The sequence below is a fragment of the Taeniopygia guttata genome, chromosome 9, assembly GCF_048771995.1.
Source record: "Taeniopygia guttata chromosome 9, bTaeGut7.mat, whole genome shotgun sequence".
In the NCBI taxonomy this organism is placed as follows: Eukaryota; Metazoa; Chordata; class Aves; order Passeriformes; family Estrildidae; genus Taeniopygia; species Taeniopygia guttata.
In genome coordinates this window covers 6,223,140-6,243,337 of record NC_133034.1, presented here as the reverse complement: position 1 = coordinate 6,243,337, position 20,198 = coordinate 6,223,140, and the positions used below count along the sequence as shown (strand labels likewise).

At 51.1% G+C, this 20,198-nt stretch overlaps 1 protein-coding gene across 1 annotated transcript in view; it reads left to right on the top strand.

Moving 5' to 3' along the window:
* Positions 1-20,198, top strand: part of EPHB1 (EPH receptor B1) — a 75,809-nt gene that overhangs the window by 22,616 nt on the left and 32,995 nt on the right. Inside the window, exons 2-3 of the mRNA XM_030279928.4 lie at positions 2,352-2,416; positions 5,353-6,034. Coding sequence (XP_030135788.1) covers positions 2,352-2,416; positions 5,353-6,034 — 747 coding nt within the window. The remainder of the gene's footprint in view (positions 1-2,351; positions 2,417-5,352; positions 6,035-20,198) is intronic.

Below are 20,198 nucleotides of genomic sequence, written 5' to 3'. Positions count from 1 at the left end.
TGCATCTGTAGTGGAAACTTCTTGAATGTGACCTGCCTGGTCACAGGCCACAGAATCACCCAGGGACTCCAGAAACATTCAAAGTGAAAGCTTCTCTGCAGTTTCTTTCCATTCATTAATTTATTGTTAATTAATTTCTCTATTTTCTTAGTTATTTTGAGCTCTTCTTCAGCATTGCTGCCTTCCTGCTTTCCTTCCAGAACGTGGAGCCTGTGGGGAGGAGCTCAGAAGGAGGGAAGGGGTGAGACTTTGGGAGGGGTCCTGGTGAGAATCATCTCGGAGCAGAGCTGCTCCTTGCGTGCTGCCGTCCCACAGGGTGGCCGTGCTTTATCAAAAGCACATTCCTCTGTCAGAGCCCGGGGAAGGAAGCTGGGAGTGTGTGGGACAGGAAGGGAGGTGATGGAGTGAAAAGCCTTTCTGAATAAACCTTTGGAAGAGGTGCCCTTCCTGTAGTGGAGCCTGTCCTTATGTATTACAGAGGGTGGATGAGCCAGCTTGGTTCCAGCCTGGCCATGGTCCCTGTGTCTCCCTGTTCTGTGCTGCCTCAGTTTCCCCTGTGTGGCACAAGGACACCTTGTTTGCTTTGGGGAGAACACCAAGAGTTTTAGGGGCTCTCAGATCATCCCTTGCATGCAGCCCACTTGCAAGGGGCGCTGGAAAATGTTTGCATGGCCTGTGGCTTCCACCTCCACACCCATTTATGCCTGTACACATCTTCCTGCTCATTTGAAGGGCTGTTGCAAGGATTAATGGCTGTTTAATTAGGGGCTGGGCTGTTTGGAAGGGAAGAAAGGTGTGGAGGTGGTGGGAAGGTGAAGGGTGGTGCGAGCAGAAATTTGCTGGAGGCATGGAGCACAAGCCCCTGGCCCCATTTTGACAAGGGCCTGGAGTGACAGAACAAAGGGGAATGGCTTCCCACTGCCAGAGGGCAGGGTTAGATGGATTGTTAGGAAGAAATCCTTCTCTGTGAGGGAGGTGAGGCCCTGGCACAGCTTCCCAGAGAAGCTGTGGCTGCCCCTGGATCCCTGCAAATGTCCAAAGCCAGGTTGGACAGGGCTTGGAGCAACCTGGGATATAGTGGAAGGTGTCTCTGCCCATGGCAAGGAGTGGAACTGGGTAAGCTTCAAGGTCCTTTCCAACCCAAATCATTTCTGGATTCCATAATTCAAGGCTGGAGAGGAATTGCAGCTGGGATACTTCATTTTTAGCTGCCTTCTGCCAAATGGAAAATGACCAAAACTCTAAAATGATGTGTGACAGCGTGAAGGTCACCACACTTTTCTGTTTCCAAAGTGGTGCAGGAGTGAAACATCTCCTCTCCGAGGGCACTGAGAGCAGGAACAGCCTGTCTCCGTGCAAAGCAGGGGAGCTGTGGGTTTTGAACACCCCTGGCAATGCCACTGCAGCATCCTGAGACCTGTTTGAGATGCAGAAGCTTTGCCAGCTCCCAGCCTCTTTTCACCCCATGCCTGGGGATTGCCTTGCTCCCCTGCCCTGAGGCCACGCTCCCCCCTGGGAGGGGTTTTGGGAGCGTTTATCACTCGTGTCAGGGTGGGGAGTTCCTGGTCACGCTTCTCCAGCTTCGCATCCTGGAGCAGCCGGCAAAGGGAGGGGTTGGAAGATTAATCGGAGCCTTATTTCCCGCTTGTGATTGCTGGAGCAGCCGTGGAGAGATTAAAAGCAGCAGCCCGGCGGCAGCACAGATTCCTGGGCTGATTTTTGTTTCCTGACCTTTATTTCTCTGGTTGCACCTCTTTTCCTGGCACTGCTGTGAGTACCTGGGACCAGGCAGGAAAGGGGAGGGATTGGGGATGCTCAGCTCTGCCAGTTGCCAGCGGCACAGCTCCTTGTGTTTGGTCGGGATGCAGGAATTGAGGCAATTAATCTGCATGTCTGCTTGCTGCAAACAAATAAATAAAACCTGGAGGGTTTTCCCCATCTGTTTCTTTATGGTGTTGCTCTCGCTATTATTCTTGTGTTTTGTTGGTTTTTTGTTTTTGTTTTTTTTTTTTACCGTCTAAAAGTAGGGAATGATGTGACTCTGTGAAATATAGCATCTTTTTTGTGTTGGTGATAGTATTTTCCTTTCCTGGGCAGGGAAGGGGCAGAGCTGGCAGTGTGAGCTGGGTTCAGGCCATGACTCCTTGCAAAGAGTCTTGTCCTGCACCGTTTGCTCCAGAGCAAAACTGCCTCAAGTCCATTAGGGCATCTGCTGTTGATTCCTGAGCTCTCCAAGGTCAGGTGCATGCTCTGGGAAAGCAACTGAGTGTTTTCCCACATCTCTGTGCTCATAAAGTAGTTGAAAACTTAGGAAATAACTACTTTACTTTCGTTTTCTTCTGTTTCCTCAGAAACTTTAATGGATACGCGGACGGCAACGGCCGAGCTGGGCTGGACTGCCAACCCACCTTCAGGGGTAAGTTCCACTTGTCCAGCTGACCCTTATGTGATCTAGGGGAGGTCCATGTTTTTAACCCCACTATTTATAGGGGTAACACGCTGGTGGGAAGCCAGAGGAGTCACAGTGGGAGCAGCAGTGCCCCTTAGGGCTGGTGTGGAGTGCCAGGGCATCGCTGTCCGGCTGAGCCAGGCTGAGCATCCTTCCCCGAGCCAGTCCTGGGCCTTGGTGAAGATGGAGCTTGTCTCCATCTCCTTGCTTTCTCTTTCCCTTCCTGTCCTCCTTCCTCGTGAAGGGTTCAGCCCCATCACTGCTCTCCATCCCCCTGCTCGTGCCTTCCCTCTCCCTGTGCCAAAAGGCTTATAATTAGGAAACATTAGCAGGCTCCAAACAGCTTTCATACCTGGAACATCATCCATAATTGCACTCGGCAGTGCTCTTCCTTGGCTATTAATGTCACTTTTATGAAGTAATGAGGAACCAAACACCCTGAGGCACTTAAAACATCTTTTTTATATAATATGAGCCTTTGAGGAATGGAAGCATAAAATAACCTGACTCACATCCTCCTGGCAGAAAAAGTGAGAGATGGAGCTGTGGGTGGGAGGGGATGTGAGCTGATGGATGGGCACCACGGTGGGACAGGCAGGCTGGGAGCAGCAGCAGGGGCCATCCCTGGGGACTCCAGGATGTGGCACCAGAGGGGAGAGGATGCCAGGCTGCATCTTTGATTGGGTGTCACTGGCTTGGCCAAGTCTTCAAAAGAAATTATTTTGCACACCATCACCAAAGCTGGGCCACACCTGCAGCAGGCATGAAATCCACTCCAGACATGTCAGAGCCCCTTGAATTGGGGCATTTTGCTACTGAATTGCTTTGGAAAAATTCTGGACCCGAATAAATTGCTGGAAAAATGCAGGAGGGGCACATGCAGGTGATGGAGACAGGATATAAATAGCTGCCTGCAGCTGCTGTCAATGAAAGCCTGTGCGAGGCAGGCGGGGAGCTTGTGTTGTAAGGCATGGTGGTCTCACCCTCTGCAGAGCAGCTCTGTGAAGCCCCTCCCCAGCCCCATCCCTGCATCTCACTGTGTGCATCCCTCCAGCCCTCTGTGCCTCCCTGCAGCCATTCAATTCTCACTCCTCTGAGCGTTCCTGAGAGTTCCTGGGGAGGCTTCTGCTTTGCAGGAGTGTGTATTAAATCATCCACAAAGTATTTAAAATGCCAAGTCTTTTATCCAAAATCACAGAATCACAGAGTCCTTTGTGTTGGAAAAACCCTCTCACACCCTCAGGTCCAACCATTAACCCAGCACTGCCAAGGCCACCACTGACCATGTTCCCAAGTGCCACAAAAGCTGTATGGACAGCTTTTATATTGCTCTAGAAATGGGGACTCCACCACTGCTCTGGTGCCAAGGCAGTGCCAGGATCTGGCCCTAGACTCTACTGAGGGTTTTCCAAGGGCATTTCATGTTATTCCTAAATGCAGGAAACGTTGAAATGCAGAGGAGTTTGTTGGCAGGTTTAGGCTGAGTTTTGAGGCTCTGAGGTTTTTGAGGATGAAGAGGAGGATTCCTGCAGTGAAGACAGTGGAGCCATGGGCTGGTGTTAATGCTGGAGGAGAGCTGTTTGTCTGGCTTTAATTGGAGGCAGGGCTGTAATGCAAAGCCCAGGTGGGAGCAGCAAACAATGGCAACCCCCTTGGTCGGGGAGGATTGTACAGCTCCTGCTCTGAAAAGGTGTCTGGTAATGAAGGGGCACTGAATCCCCATGCCTTGTGCACAGGGGAGAGAGGGGGTTTTGCAGTGCTTTCCTGGCATGGAATGAGAAGGAAGAACACTGGGCTGGATGAGGGAGGCTTTGTTCCTGGTTTGGTAACTGTGGCTTAACAACAATGCGCAACCTTGAGTTCTGATCTTGACTAAAGTGTAGCAGAGCTGAGTAGGTGGGCTTGGGAGTGAATGTTCTGCTGCATTTGTTGGCAGTGTGAGGAGGACCCTGCTTTGAAGACAAAACAAAAACCTGTGTTTTGTTACATCAAGGCTGTGGTTCACAGGAGGGAAGCTTGGGGAAAAGTTGAGAAATGTGGTTGTTCAATTTAAAAGGGAAGAGGGAAAAAATCTGTGAGGTTTCAGGGTTGGTTGTGGTGCATCAGCTTGTCAGGACTCAGTGTGACAGGGCAGGGTGGCATCACCCGTTGTGCCCTGTGTAAACACAGGCGTGAACGCTGCTGCAGCATTGCTCCTGGAAGTTATCACTGATACTGAGGGAGCTGCTTAAAGATTGCCATATGAATAATGCTGTTATGAGGAGACTGTAAACATAGATTAGTTAAAATGAATGGATTATGAGGTTGTAAATCTGTCTGTAGGACTCTAATGCCATCATAGACTATTCACAGTTTGCTGCTGTCCCTTAATTGAAATTGTAGCCTGGATTATATTAATGCCCTTCTATAAATCGAATTGCGAATCCATATTTCCTCTCTCCACAGCAGTAATGTTTTATTTAGTTGGTTTTCTTTGCCGGGGGAAATGATCCCCTTGTGCCGAGAGCTTGGGGTCAGGCTCAATCTCCCACCCACATGCTGGCTCGGGTTTTAATGAAGCTGTAGCCTCCTGTGCTGCCTTCCCTCCTGCCTCCAGATGCCTGGGCCATCTTTCTTCCCATTTTTTACATCCTCTCAGGGCAGATAAGGCAGTTGCCCATGTGGAAAAGATATTTTAACATCAATTGGGAGCAATGGGGAGAGGCATGGAGGGGTAAGAGGATGGGGATTTCTTCTGGTCCTGGCCTGGTTGGTCCTTCCGCATGTACATCACATTGTGTGCCCATAACCACATTCCTCATCCCCTTTGGAGCTTTGGGATTGTCCTCCCAGCCCTTCCCTGTGCAGGCTATTGCTGTTCCCTCTTCCTCTTTCTCAGCACTTCTCCCTGCTCCTTTCTGCAGTGGGAAGAAGTCAGTGGCTACGACGAGAACCTCAACACCATCCGTACGTACCAGGTGTGCAACGTCTTCGAGCCCAACCAGAACAACTGGCTCCTCACCACCTTCATCAACCGGCGCGGGGCTCACCGCATCTACACCGAGATGCGCTTCACCGTGCGGGACTGCAGCAGCCTCCCCAACGTCCCCGGCTCCTGCAAGGAGACCTTCAACCTCTACTACTACGAGACAGACTCTGTCATTGCCACCAAGAAGTCTGCCTTCTGGACAGAGGCACCCTACCTCAAAGTGGACACCATCGCTGCTGACGAGAGCTTCTCCCAGGTGGACTTTGGGGGCCGGCTGATGAAGGTGAACACGGAAGTGAGAAGTTTCGGGCCCCTGACCCGCAATGGCTTTTACCTGGCTTTCCAGGACTACGGGGCTTGCATGTCTCTGCTGTCTGTCAGGGTCTTCTTCAAGAAGTGCCCCAGCGTGGTGCAGAACTTCGCCATCTTCCCGGAGACGATGACGGGTGCGGAGAGCACCTCTCTGGTGACGGCGCGCGGCACCTGCATCCCCAACGCCGAGGAGGTGGACGTGCCCATCAAGCTGTACTGCAACGGCGACGGCGAGTGGATGGTGCCCATCGGCCGCTGCACCTGCAAGGCTGGCTACGAGCCCGAGAACAACGTGGCTTGCAAAGGTAAGGTTGGCTTTGGGCAACAAGCCCCTTGTGTTTGTTTTAGGGCAAAATGTTTGTCCCCAAGCAGACTGTTTTGTGCAGCAGGCAGTACTTCTGCTGATGTGATTTTGCTCCAGGGAGCAGGCAGGAATTTGGGACCAATGGTCAGCCTGTGTTTTCTCGGTGTGCTGTGGTCAGTGGCCAGACCTGGTGAGCAGTGTGGCAGTGCTGGTGCTGCTGCCACCCTGCTGGAAGTCACCTCTGTGATGTGGTGCCTTCCAAGTGCTGCACTCGCCAGACACGCTCTTTCATCTGCCTCCTTATTCCCCTGGCAGAACTGGGCAGCTGCCATCAGGCCTGGCTGCTGTGGGGCTGCTCTGATTCTGTGTTAATTGGAATTGTTGTGCTGGTTTTTGGGTTCCCCAGCCACGCTGCCAGCATGCTGCTGCCTGCTGGAGTCCTACAGTGTGAGGTTATAAATAAGGAAAAAATGCTCACTGCTTTTTGTCTCCTTTTGCCCTTGTGGTGAATATTTCCCAAATACCATTGGACTGTTGGTAATTTTTTTCTGTTGGCTGCCCTTTCCTTCTCCTCTCTGTAATTAAGGTGTTGGTTTTGTATGCTGCTTGGAAGGATGGGAGAGGAGAGGGCTTTTTGCTCACCTTGTTTTGTCAGTTCCAAATAGCTTCTAGAAGGTCAAGGAAGGGTTGGGTTCCAAGGAAGGGTTCCTGACAAGGAAGGGTTGGGAAGAAGGAGAAGGTCAATGTGCTTAAGGGCTGGTTTGGCAGGCTGTGATGGGAAGAGGTCCAACTTGGATCTCTTTTGATGCAGGTAGGGGAATGTGTGTACCACCAGGCTTGGCTGTGATGCTCCTTGGGGAGTCCCTCAGGGTGTTTCTTCTCCACCTGTAACTCTGGATATGTGGAAATAGCGAAGCTGGGATTCAGACTGTGGAGAAGCTTGTTTGATGGTTTGCTCTAAACCTGGGAACTTGTCTAGGTTTTCACCACGCAAAGCCTCATTCCTACCTGGCCAAGGTGGGGGTGGTGACACCTTCCTGTGCCAGGGGTGCAACTACCAGGAAACCCCCAGAATCCTTTCTCAAACAGCATGGCTGGGGGATTCCTATGAGTTTTGTGGTTGAGCTTTAGGGTGGTTTTGTTCCCACCAGGAGATTCCTGCGAGGAGCCGAAGTGCTCAGTCAGAGGGAGGACTCTCTGCAAACAGAGAGTTTCTGGCGAGGCATTCCTCTGCTATTGAACCAACACACAGAAAGCACACATGGTTATATGGCAAAATGACATTTCTCATCATGGGAAAACAAATACTAATTTTAGCTAAACACTAGAATTGGGAAGTAATGTCACTTTGCCAGAAATGGAGGAAAACAGTGACAATGTAAAACCGTGGGTTTTGGTGGTGTTGACCTTTCTGCCAGCTGGAGGAAGGTGGGGTCTTGAGTGCTCCTGACCCCTGGGAGGACCGTGATGCACCTTCTCAGTGCTTGGGGAGGGCAGAGGCTTGACAACATCAGGACAAGAAGCACAGCAGCAAACCTGCCGAGGTTGGGTGTTAGACCCATCTCCATGGCTTTGCTTATTTCCTTTCCTTGTGCAAACTCCACCAGGGCTGTGAAGTGTTCATGCCATCAAAGCTACATCAAGCAGACCCCAGGAAATTGGGGATTTGTAGGGTTTTCCGTGCCCTGGTGCCTGTCTCCAGCTGTGCTCCCACTCCTCAGCACTGATCTCCAAGGAGAAACTGCTGAGCCTCCAAGGAGAAACTGCTGAGCTCCTGGTGAGCATTTTGCCTTTGCATGGGGAGCTTGCTTTGTATTCAGACTCCTTGAGGCGAAGATTAAGGGATCCTGGCAGCTCCAAGGAGTAGGAATATCCTTTATAGATTGACTGGCAGCATGTAGGATCCTGAAAGGCACCAGAATATGCTGTGGGTGCAGGGCAAGCAGGTGTTAAATGGCACCAAGCATGTCTGTGATGACAGGAATGTGCTGTTTGATGATTCCATGGGTGCTGGTGAGATGCTGGCTGTGGAGGAGAGCTCCAAGTATTTTCCAGTTCCTATATCAGGAGGACAGAGAAAAGGCTGGGATTGAATAACACCTGTGTGTCTTAAAGCCGTGCTCAGTGCTGCTGAGGAACCCAAATCCTGTATATCCCTCATCCCCTGGAAGTTCACTAAAACCCCTCCTAAAAGCTTGATCCAGGGTTAACATCTTGAATTTTGGAAAATTAACTGTGTTTTAATAAAAATCTGACCTTGGGTTGGACTCTAGCTCTGTGGTAGTTCATTGGCCATTAAGCCCCTCCTTGTAGCCACATGGGCCTTGGAGCAGGCGAGGGAAGACTCAAGCCCACTGCTGCCCTTCATGAAGGTTGGTGGGCGGGAGGTGGCACATTGCAAAGTTTAGAAATAAAAATTCCTTGCTTTTCTATTTGACTTTGTTTTCTCAGAAGGGGTTGTATTCATCTGCCTGGTGTGCCTGGCAGGGAACCTGCCGGGATTGTGCCCTGGCTCCTGGGAAGCAGATACTCCTGACATGTGCTCCATCAGCCTGAGATGAGACACTTAATGAGCCTGTGGGAATTGTCACTAAGGAGAAAAAAAACAAAAAAAAGAAAATCCCTCAGTGTTTGAAGGCTGAAGAAATAGGCTTAATTCCTGCATGGTGGGGAAAAAGATAGGGTTGGATTGTTTAGCTCCCCCAGCTCTGTCTCATCCTCGCTCCCCTGGGAAGGAGGAGGCAGTGCCTGTCATGGGGCCATTAGGCTGGAGCGGGTTTGGGCTGACAGTGGAGTTGGGACACTCAGGGATTCATTAATCCCGGCTTTTAGCGGCACTTACAGCTCGAGGGAAGCACGGGCACAACGTCATGTTCATTGGGGGTACTCGGGGCCCTGAGGAGATTATCCTCGTGTTGTGGGGTCAGAGGGATGGGGGGCTGCTGCCGCCACTGCGCCAGGGTGGGCGTGGGAGAGAGGGGAATTGTCTTTGTGGATCAGCCCTGTTATTTGTTCCCATCCCAGGCTGGATTGGCACAGGCTCCCTGGCACAGCTCTCAGCTGTGTGCCAAAACCCAGGGGACTGCCCAGCCCATCCTCTTGGACACCCTGTGCCCGTGTGGGCGGCGGGGCAGTGTGAGATGGAGGCTCTGCCTGAATCCCAAATGAATAATTCATTTGGTGTGCAGGAGAGCCCACGCTCTCCTCGGGCTGATATTAAATCCATTTGTCTTGCTCTGCCCCGTCCCTCAGCCCTGCTTTATGGCTTCCTTGTGTGGTCAAGGGGCAATGCATCACGGTGCTGGGGAGGAGGTGGGAGGGAAGTGCCAGCTGGGATCACTGGGAGGTGGGGAAACCTTGGATGAGCAGGTTGGGTGGATTTTGCTTTTTCTCCCCAATGAAGATTGTTAAACCCTTTCTCTCCTGGTGTGTGAAACCTGATGGTGGCAAAGTCCCTCACTAGAATGTTGGCTGTTGTGTCTCTTGGCTTTCATCCCTTTTGGGTTTGAGGACTGGGCACTCACTAGAATCACGCTGGCTTTACCTCTGGCCTTCCCAGTGCTGGGCACTAACTTGGGTGTACGAAGAAGGAAAAAGTCTGGGAGTGAACAAGCTTTGTGCTGAATTTCTATGTTGTATTTATAAACTCAGGAAGAAGGGGTGAGAGAGCAGTCCTGCTGCTTCCTGGCCTTGTCTCACTTTCAGTTTTCCCCTCCTGGCAAATTCCTGTGCTGGCGGGTTCAGGAGCCTCCGATCTGCCGCTGCTGGCCTGTCTGCTACAGCAGCTGGAAATCTGACCTGGCAGGGGGGAAAAAATCAAAATAAACCCCACAAAACAAGTGCAAAGCTGGGCTGTATTGCCTGCGGTGCAAAGGCTGCTCATGGAGCAGCTTTGCTTCCAGGCATCCCTGGCTTTCCACACAGCAGCCGCTCCCCTGTCCCATCTCCAGCCAGGTCCCCCACCCTTCCTCACCTGCTGACCCATGTGCTGGGCTTTGCCCGGCCTTTGCCAAAGCTCTGTGTGGGTTTATCCCGATCTCCTTCATCCCTTTGATTTCTCTGTCTCCTTGCCGTGTTTGTCCTTCCCTTCTGCCTTTTGTGTGGAGGAATGAATCGGGAAAGGAGCAGCGGGAGGGGCAGGTCCGACCTTGAATGTTGAGCAGTGAGCAGCTCCATGCTGGTTCCCCTGTTATCCTCCCCTCCTGCTGGGCAGCCCTGGTGATAATTATTGATTCCCTCTACTTATCCATCACAGAAGATTGGAAACAATGTGATTTATAAAGTGATTTTTTAAATAATTGCGAACATTTTGCAATTAGTGGTAGAATAATTTGCTATCACTTAAAACAAGGGCATTGTCAAATTTTCCTAATGAAATTGTTGCTTGTATTGAGAACTGGGAATTTTTGGTCTCTGGCTGTGCCCTTGCCTGCCTTTTCCCTGCTCCATGGTGCAGTCTGGTGCCCCTGCACCATTTTGGGGCACCCAGGAGAGGTTTTCTTGGTGATGAAGATGATGTTGGTTTTGTCCCATGGGTGAATGGCAGCAAGGGAGGTCATGGGGATAAAAGACCCTGCTCCCTGTGCCCTTAGCTGTATCTATCCCATCCCAGTGTGCTGCAGCTCCGTGCCCAGCTGCCAAGATGCCTGGGGCAGGGTGAGCACACCAGGCATTGGCAGGGGCTGCAGAAAAGGGTTTTTTTAGCTTTTAAGGATGGCTTAATTTTTTTTATTACTTCTCCAATCTGCTGGTCTGTGCACTTGTGTGTGGTTGGAAATCATTTTCTTTCCAGCCTCTGTGCTGACCTCTCTCCTCCTCACCACTCCAGCATCTCATTCCAGCTCATTCCAGGCCTACAAGTGATCTTTTTTTTGGGGTTTATCCTCTAAAACAGGCGAGGGAAAACAAACAGGTAAAAAGAAAGCGCTTGCTCTGCCCTTCTCCCCTTCTACCTGCCCCTGGATTTGGTTTAGCAGGGCACAGGATGGGGCCAGCAGCATCCCAGGGTAGGCCAGGTAGAACAAGGGCTGGGGACAAAAAAATAAATATTTAGGCTTAAAAACCACCAGCATCCCGAACCTCTTTACTGGGGACCAAATTTAGGTCAACCAGTTTGTTCCCAAACTTTTCCAGAGCTGTGGACAAACAGCTGATGCACTCTGGGGTCTCTGCCTGGCAGCTGGGTAGAAAGGAGAGTCTGTGGGTGATGCTCATGATGATTTAAGTTTCCCTGTGGGTTGGAATTGGGATTTCGAGCTTTCCTCGTGCCCAGCATCCCATGGCTGGGCAAAGTCAGCACGCTGGGGCTGTGGATCTCCCCGTGCATTGCTGTGCCTCTGCTGTCTGGGGCTTGGGCAGACCTGTGACACAGTACCCCACTAACCTTCCCAAAAGCTGCTTTTAGACCCAAATCAGAGCAGCTGGGACACTTTCCACCCTGAACGGCAGCAAAGGTGTCCAGGGGTTTTTTATCTCAGGCTTAGCTGAGCCACAAACCTCTGACTGCTCAAAATGGACATTTTCTCCTTTTTTTTTTTTTTTTTTTTTTTTCCCTTCCCTTTTGTTTTGGTTTTTTTGGCACAGTGTCAAGTTTCCTGCCCCTCTCCCATCCTGCATCAGCCCAAGCCGCTCTCCCTGCTCGGGCTGTGCTGGGGAGTGGCAGCTCTGCCAGCTCCTGCCGAATCGGGAGGGAGGGAGGGATGGAGGGATGCTCCCCTTTTGTTGGAGGGGCTTTGCCTTTGCCTGGAAGCGATCTCCCGCCTTCCACCACTGGGTGGAACAGGCAGCCCAGTTTTACCACGGCCACACTGTGGAGGAGAAACAGTGGAATCTCAAAAAAAAAAAAAAAAAAAAAAAAAAAAAAAAAAAAAAAAAGAGAGAAAAAGAAAAAAGTGTGATTTTTCCTAAATTATGCCTTAGTGAAGGCATCCATTAACCTCCGTAATAATATTGCAAGGAAAATGTCCAGAAAACCTTGTTAACTTTTTTTTCTAATGAGTGTGATGGGTTTTAATGAAACTCTTAATTAGACATTATTAGCACAAATGTGCCTCTGCTGGATTCAGGCCCTTTTCCTTCCCCCAGCACAGGGATGGGGAGGATCCATGAGTCCTGGCCGCTGCCAGGAAGGAGGCTTGGGCACCACAGCCAGCACTCCCTGTCCCTGTCCCAGATCATCCCTGTGATCCAGACCCACCCAAAGGAGAAAAAAAGGAGAAACACAGAAAATACCCCAGGCAAGGTGTGAATGAGGGCCAAGTGAGCATTGCAGGGTTGGGATTCCCAAGTTGGACTGTTGCAGCAGTGACCCCAGAGGGATTAGGGATTAGCTTCCATGTATGGCTTTATTTTTCCATTTATCAAATTTCCCACTTATAAATTGTTCCATGGGCCATTTATGTATTTTCCTTCCCTACCATGAGAACTTCTGAGTGTTAATAACATTGATTCCAGCCTTAAAACAGGGAGAAAAGTCCTCCTTTGATTTTTCCACTCACCTAAGGGCCTTTCCTTGCAACTGTTTGCAAATGGAGGCACAAAACTGCTTCCAAACCCTTGTTCTGTTAATGATCCATTTAGGAAACTTCCTGTACTAGCTAAAGAGTCTGGGGAAATTAAATTTTTGGGGAATTTTGGAGTGCAGAGCTCCATGTGTGCATATTCATGAGCATCCCTGCGGCAGTGGGCTGTGAATCCCACCCATCATTCCCAGCCTTCTCCAGGAGACCTGGCTCTCACCCTGCTGCCAGCAGGTCGGGGGCCTTTGCTGTCCAGCAGGAGCAGGGATTGTTCTCCTGGACAATGGGAGAGCTGCAAGGAAGCGCCAGATCCGGCCCATGTCCGGCACCCGCATTGTTTCACCCTTGTTTGCAAATAGCCAGCACCTGGCAAGCCCAGTGACTCAGCCAGGGACTTTTAAAGCCTTTCTATAACTTTTTCCTTTTTGTTTTTTTGGGGTTTTTTTTAACAGTCACGAGAAAACTCCTTTGGGAATGGCTCTTCTTGCTGCAGTTTGCTTGCCAAAGGGTGGGAATCTCATCCATGTTTGGGGGTGTGCTGCACCCTGCAGCCCATGGCGCCAGTGTCTCTCCCAGTAGGATAGCAGTAATAATTTAGAACATGAAAAAAGGAGTTTTTTATCCTGGCTGGAGAAGGGGCTGGAGCACCAGGAGTGGCTGAGGGAGCTGGAAAGGGGCTCAGCCTGGAGAAAAGGAGGCTCGGGGGGAACATTGTGGCTCTGCACAACTCCTGACAGGAGGGGACAAGACAGCTGGGAGCTTGGGCTCTGCTCCCAGGGAACGGGGACAGGACAAGGGGAAATGGCCTCAAGAGGTTCAGATTGGGAATTAGGGGAAATTTCTTCCCCAAAAGGGTTGCCAAGCCCTGAAACAGGCTGCCCAGGGAAGTGAAGGAATAACTATCCCTGGAAGTATTTGAAAGGTGTGTAGATGTGGCACTTGGGGACATGGTTTAGTGGTGGCCTTGACAGTGCTGGGTTAATGTTTGGAGTCAGTGACCTTGGAGGGCTTTTCCAACCTAATGATTCTCTGATTCCATAATAATAATAATGATAATTATCAAAAAATGGGGTTTTCCCCCTCAAGCCATGAGATAACTCATCATCACTCCCCTGTGCAAGGCATTATTTGGAAGCTGAGTTGGGCTGCAGTTGGGCTTTGTGGGTCTCTGTAACCCCTGTGTGGGAAAACAGCCCTTCTCTGATGATGTTTTAGTAAGTCAGAGACCCAGAGTGGTGAAAAATCCATGGCCCAGGTGGAAGGAGTTGCCCTGCTTTCCCCTGGCTGTCTCTGGAGGTTTGTGTGGGTTCGATTTGCCAGCTGGGACACTGCTGGAAGGATGGAGCCCGCTGGGATGAGGGAAAAGTAATCAGTGGAGATGGCGAGGTTTTAATTTGCTCCCCTCTCGGATCCCTCCGTGCGCTGGGATGGTGACAAATGGAGCGGTGCCGTGGGTGTCAGCTCCAAGTGTGGCACAAGTGGTCATTTGTCACGCCTGGTGCCTCAGATGGCAGAGGATGCGTGGAGAGAGGAGCGGGACGATTAAATCAAAGCACCGCTCGCGCTCTCAAACAGCCCTTGGAGGAGCCATGGGAAAACCCATCCATCTCCAGCCAGCACTCATGGCCAAGGAGCCTCCCTGCCTTCGCTGTGGGAGCATAAAACCAGACTCGTGGACACCCCAGATTAAGTTCCACACCCACCCCAGAGGGGATTGCTGTTCTCCCACCCCGGGCTCCAGCAGCAGCTACAAAAATTTCATTAATGGCATGTGGGGAGCTTCATCACTTTGTTCCTGTGTTCAGCCAGGACTCATCTGCTTGTGTCATGTTTATTGTATGAAATGGATTTGAGGCAGGAGAGGTGTGACTTGGGTTCAAGCTGGTCACCTTGGTGCTCTCAGTGTGGCTGCATCCTGCCTGAGCATGGCTGGGCTCCCAGCAGCACAACGCCTGTGAGCAGGGAGCAATTCCTGGGATAATGCTGTCCTTGTCTTGTCTCATCCCTCCCCTCCCTGGGGCCTCTCTGGGATGATGCTCTGGTAGGTGCAGGCAGAGCTCTGCTGTAGGCACAGAGTTTGTGGAGATTGGGATGGGCTGAGCCTCATCCCCATGGGCACAGCTGTGAGCAGCAGGTGAGCAGCACTGACACAATGAGCCATGGAGTGCCCAGGGGCACTGAGCAACCACCAAAGGGAGCAGAGGGCACACAGGGGCACTGCATCAACGTGAGGGTGTAAAATGTTGGGCTAAAGAACAAGAAGGGCTGGTGCTTGCACATTCTGAAGTGGGGAGGTGTTACAGTGTATGGGTTGAAGCCTTCTGAAAAGGTATGATGATATTCTGTGTATTGTGGCCATCTCCTTGCTGCTCTGGGGGAGAGCTGTGGGGCACAGAACTGTGTGCCAGGCTGAAGATGGAGAGCTCCAGCCTCAGGTCTGGTCTCTGGATTTGCTGCCTAAAACTTGTCTGTAAAAGCAGAGGCATTCTGGAAAATTATCTACAGGGGAATTATGAATTGAATTTTTATCCTGGCTCAAGCAGCTTTGCTGGGTCTGCAGCCCAGAGAGGAAATTGCCCTTGAGGAGAGACACGATATTGACTTACACTTTAATTTTTTATTTTGTACTTTATTATAGTATGTATTGCATCTAGGCTCAACAGATCTGCCCTGGCCCTGAACATAGATTTTGTAGGGGTTGGTGCACACTGATATTTGTCCCATCCATGGTGCAGAGGGACCTGGTCACCCTCCTCCCAAACAGGTTTTACTCTGATGTTTGTGGGTTTTGCAGTGATACAGAACAGAATTTGAAATGGTTCTAGGCATGGCAGAAAAGTCCTCTGGGTGTTTCCAGGGACTGTCATTCTCTGGTTAAACCCAAATCTCCTGGTTCTGCCATGGACATCTGGCAGCACACCAGGCAAGCAAGGGTGGCAGTGCTGGAGGGGGGTGACAAGAGAGACCCGGGATTATCACAGATCTCCTGCCTCACATCGGATTTGCTCCTGAGCTCTTAATCGTGTGTTATTATTGAAGACAACTTATTCTTAGAGAGCCCAAGGTGCAAATTATATTTCACAGCTAAGAAAAGCTTACAGAGCTGCCTATGTACAGTAAATCCCTGCAATCTCAGGTGGCTTTGACTTATGTGTAGCAGATGTTGAGGATGGAGGAGACCACTCCTTTGTGCCTGCTTGTTGCTATCACCAGTGCAGACACTGGTGGAAATTTAGGCAGGGGGAAGCTGTCTGGGCTCAGAGGTGGGGTCAGTGAGTGTTCTTCCACCTTGCAGCTCTGGACATCCGTCCTGTCCCCAGTGGTGGCACCAAAATGGACAGTGCCAGAGTGTTCACACTGCTTGCAGGAGGTCCTTTCCTGTCCAGGAGCTCTAGAGCAGGTTGCCTGCCCTCCCCACTGTGGCATAGGGGTGACCCAGTGTGGGAATCATGGAAGCATGGAATGGTTTGGCTGGAAGGGCTTTTCAAAGGTGCGATCCTTGTTGGTGCCTTGTGTCCTCTCTCCTCTCTGCAGCTGGGTAGGAAGGTGCCTTTCCTCCCAGGAACAGTAATTATGGCTTGTTCTACTATAAATATCCATTGGGAAGCTCTCTTAATTGTTTTTCTAATTGATTTCTTGCATGGTGCTCTTGGGATGGATGAGGAATGTGCCTTAGTTGGAACATCCTCCCATGGCAAATCCATCCTCCCTTAGCAAATCTATTCCTGGGCATAGTCAGCCAAACCACAGCCCCCCAGGGCTCACCTCCACCAGGATGGCAATGTCCTACTCCATACTGGGACATCTCGGCCACCCCAGTGTGACCCAAGGCACGATGCCCTGCAGTGCTGTGGCAGGGACACAGGGAAGCTGGGTGTCCCCATGTCCCTGCCTGTGCCAGCAGTGAGTGCCAGTCTGGCCCTGTGGCTGAAACTCTCCCCAGCCCCATCCTGGGGTGACTCTTCCTTCACGGTGTCAGCACTAACGAGGAACCACTTCAGATGTAATTAATGAGCACTTGATGCTCTCTAAATTGAGGGGACACTGCGTGGCATGAGCTGGAGAAGGAGGAAGAGGTACTTAATTAGTTTCTGTTAGGGATGGGAGATGTTTGCTTCCCAGCCAGGAGGGGACTGTGCCCTGGGGAGCCCAGTGGCAATGCCATCCCAATTTCCCAGTCAGAAGAGGGGCTGGAATTACAGAGTGATGTCGGTGGTTCCCAAAATCCCTAGATGCAAAGAATAGATACATCTTTTTCAGGGGGCTTGTAACCACTTGTAAGCCCCTGCCAGCAGCTCTGTACCTGTGGAAAGATCTTCTGGAGATCCTCCAGGAATTTTTGTGCCCTTTCATTTCCCTGTTGATGTGGTGGCTCGACAGCTCATGCAGGTGTTGAGGGGTGAGCACGATGTCCTGGATTAGGTGGCACATGGGAGTCTTGGCTCTTCCAGTCTGTGTCTGACAACTCTGGAGTTTCACATTGCTGCAGTTTGTGAAGGAAAAAAATATTTCTCCATGGAGTCTGATGCCTGGAGTGGGAGTAGAGCATCTCTGGGGGTTTTGATTGATTTCGGGACATAAGTCCTGACCTGAATCTCAGAACTCCATTTTTTTACCCCAAATTCATTGTGAGGCTCACTGTGGATGACAGATGGTGGTGAGGCACTGGCCTTGGACATTGCCAGGGATGGGGCAGCCACAGCTTCTCTGGGCAACCTGTGCCAAGGTCTCACCACCCAAGAATTTCTTTCCAATATCCAATCTAGCCTTGCCCTCTGTCCATGTAAAGCCCTTCCTCCTTGTCCTGTCACTGGAAGCTCCTGCTTGCAGGGATGGCAGAGGGAAGAGCCTGTGTCAGGCTGCTGCTGCCAAATCTGTTTTTAAAGAAGAATATGAAGAGGTTAAATAGCATCAAATCCTTGATGACAGCTTCATCCCCCTTTGATTTGTTGACTTAGAATAATGAGCTGGAGCAGTGAGGATAGTGAGGAGATGCCTGTGCCTGGTGCTGCTGTGGCCATGTGTCTGCTGCTCACTCTGCTGTGAACCTCCCTGTGTATGTGTGCAAGTTGTCTGGAGTTTGACTAATTTATTCAGTTTGATCACTCAAAGTGGCTGGTTTATGGCAAGGAAGTGGAGCTGTGGTCAGGGAGCTGTGCCATGGGACTGGGCAGTGAGCCTGGAGCCAAGTGGAAACTAAGACAGAACAAAACCCGAGTGGGGAACAGTGGTTTGGAAAAGTGACCATGACAACTGTTGGGTTTTCCCCCCACCTCTGGCTGCTCTGGAGAGCAAAGTGGGTCCCCTGCTCCGTGGCAAGCTGGCAGCCATGTGGCACCATCTGCCCAGGGTGTGCCTGCTCTTCTCTTTCCATCCATCTGGGACAGATTTTCTCTTCAGACCTTCAAAATCCTCCCAGCCATGAAAAACAGAGAGAGTGAAGCCCAGAGTGGTGATTAAATGGGTGAGCATGGACCTGTTGGGAAGCTGCAGGCAGTGAGCAGCCAGGCCCATGGGAGCCTGAACCAGCTGCTTCCATGCCCTGCTTGAGGCTTAAACTCCTTGTTTAGGGCCATGATGTCACCTAAACAGTTGGTGTTGAAACTCCTTTGCATCCAGAGACCCTTAATTTTTCCATGTAAGCCTTTCTGGAGCAAAACTGCTTCTGAGTGAGCATGGGCAACATTTTGCTTCCAGTGAAGCACGTGGGGCTTATTCTGGTGAGCATTTCAGTCTGTGAGCACCTTGCTCCATCAACCAGGTATTTGCTCCTCTGGGAGAGGGGTGGGTTTTTGGGAGAGGTGAATACGGATGCATCCAATCCTGTTGCCTCTAATATGCCTTGAACAGTTCCCTACCCTGCAAGCACCTTCAAAATCCTGCCCTGCTCCAATTCATTTCTCATCCATGAGAAGAAAAGCAGAAAAAAAACCCAAAAACCTGAGAAAGGTAAAACCACATTGAATATTACTTCCCTCCATGAATAAACCATGGCAGGCCGGCTCTGACTTTAATTTACATGTGTCCCAAGGCGGATCTAAGCCTGTTCCTCCCGAGGGGGAGGGCTGCTTTAATTAACGGAGCCCGTGCCCGCAGGATGCCAGCCCGGTGCTGGGAAGCTCATGTTTATCTCATGAGTTTATCTCCTGAGTTCCTGCCTGTGCTGAAAGAAGGGAACACAATTCAGAGGGTGCTGTTTGTAATTGGGATGGCCCCAGGGCAGGAGCATCTCTGGGTGAGCCAAAATTTGTGCGTTTGGCTACAAAATGATGAAGTTTGCACCAAAATGAGGTTTTGGGACACGGCTCTGCTGGCTGTCCTGTCCCCATGTGCTGTGGTTTCTGGCATGGCCTGGGGTCCTGTGCTGAGCTCCCTCCGTGGGAGCAGGAGGGTACTTCAGGGCTGGAATGCTTGGACATGCCTGTTCCTCCACGGGTCACACTCTGCTCTCTGTGCTGAGGCCTGGGCGCTGGGATTTGGTGGCTGATGGGTGTTTAAGGGCTGAGTGTCTCTTCTTGGCATGGTCAGGAAGGTGGGATACAGGTACCCTCCCAGCTCTCCTGGCTTGGCATTGCCCCCAGTACAGCAAGCTCTCAGGATTAATTTGTGGATGCCTGGCGGAGGGTGGCATGGCAGAACACCCCCTGGCACTGCTGGCTGCCTGCTGGGCTCCCCGTGGCCGTGCCAGGCTGAGATGTTCCTGGAGAAACACTTGGCTTAATATGAAAGGCAATCAGATCATTATAAAGTCGGTCTGGGGGCAAAATCCTCACAAAACAACCTGCCAGGCCCCTCCCCAAGAGAGAGGCAGGAGGGAAGGGATGACAGGGGAGCACCATGTAGGGGTGCAATTAAACCTCTGGCACCACATGCCTCCTCCCTGCTTGGATGTGTGCAGGGAGGATAACGAGGGAGATGAGGGCAGGGTGGGAAAGCAGCGCCCCTGTCATGCTTTGAAGGTGGGAGATGACAGCCCCTGCCTGTAGGTGACAACCTGCCCGATCCTGTTGCTTTTCCCCCCAACCTGCTGCCTGTGTCATCATCACATCAAAGCACTGAAGCCCAAATGCATGGACTGGGTGGCAGCCCGGGGTCTGTGTGTGTCCCCAGGGAACACAGTGTCCCAGTGCCCCTGGCACTGCCCCAAGGGGCAAGTGGCAGCCCTGGGAGGCTGTGCTAAGTGGCTGCCCCTGTAGTCACAGCATCCTCCCGCTGACACTTTGCTGTAGCACACGATTTTGTGTGGGTGTTAATTTGCCTGGATGGTGTCTCTCAGCTGACAGTGTCTGCAAGGGTGTCCTAGCCAGCGTCTCGGCCACTCAGGGTGACAGCAGGATGGCAAGGAGAGCATTTCAAAACACCCATTCTGGGGCTAACCAGCTTGAAGGCTGAAAACCTGATTTTTTTTTCTTATTTTATTTTTTAATGTATTTAAAGATAGATTCTGTGTTGGTGGTGTCTACAAAATGCAGAAGGGGTCTCTAGCAAACAACTCTTCCCTTTTTGGGGGAGTTTCATCAAAAAATTATGAGCATTGTGTAACATTGTTGGGCTGAGGCACCAGTATTTTTTCTTAAAGAGAAACTATTGTTTGCAGAAAGTGGGGCCTTGAATCTCTTTCTGGCAGGCTGCAAATACAATGAGCCA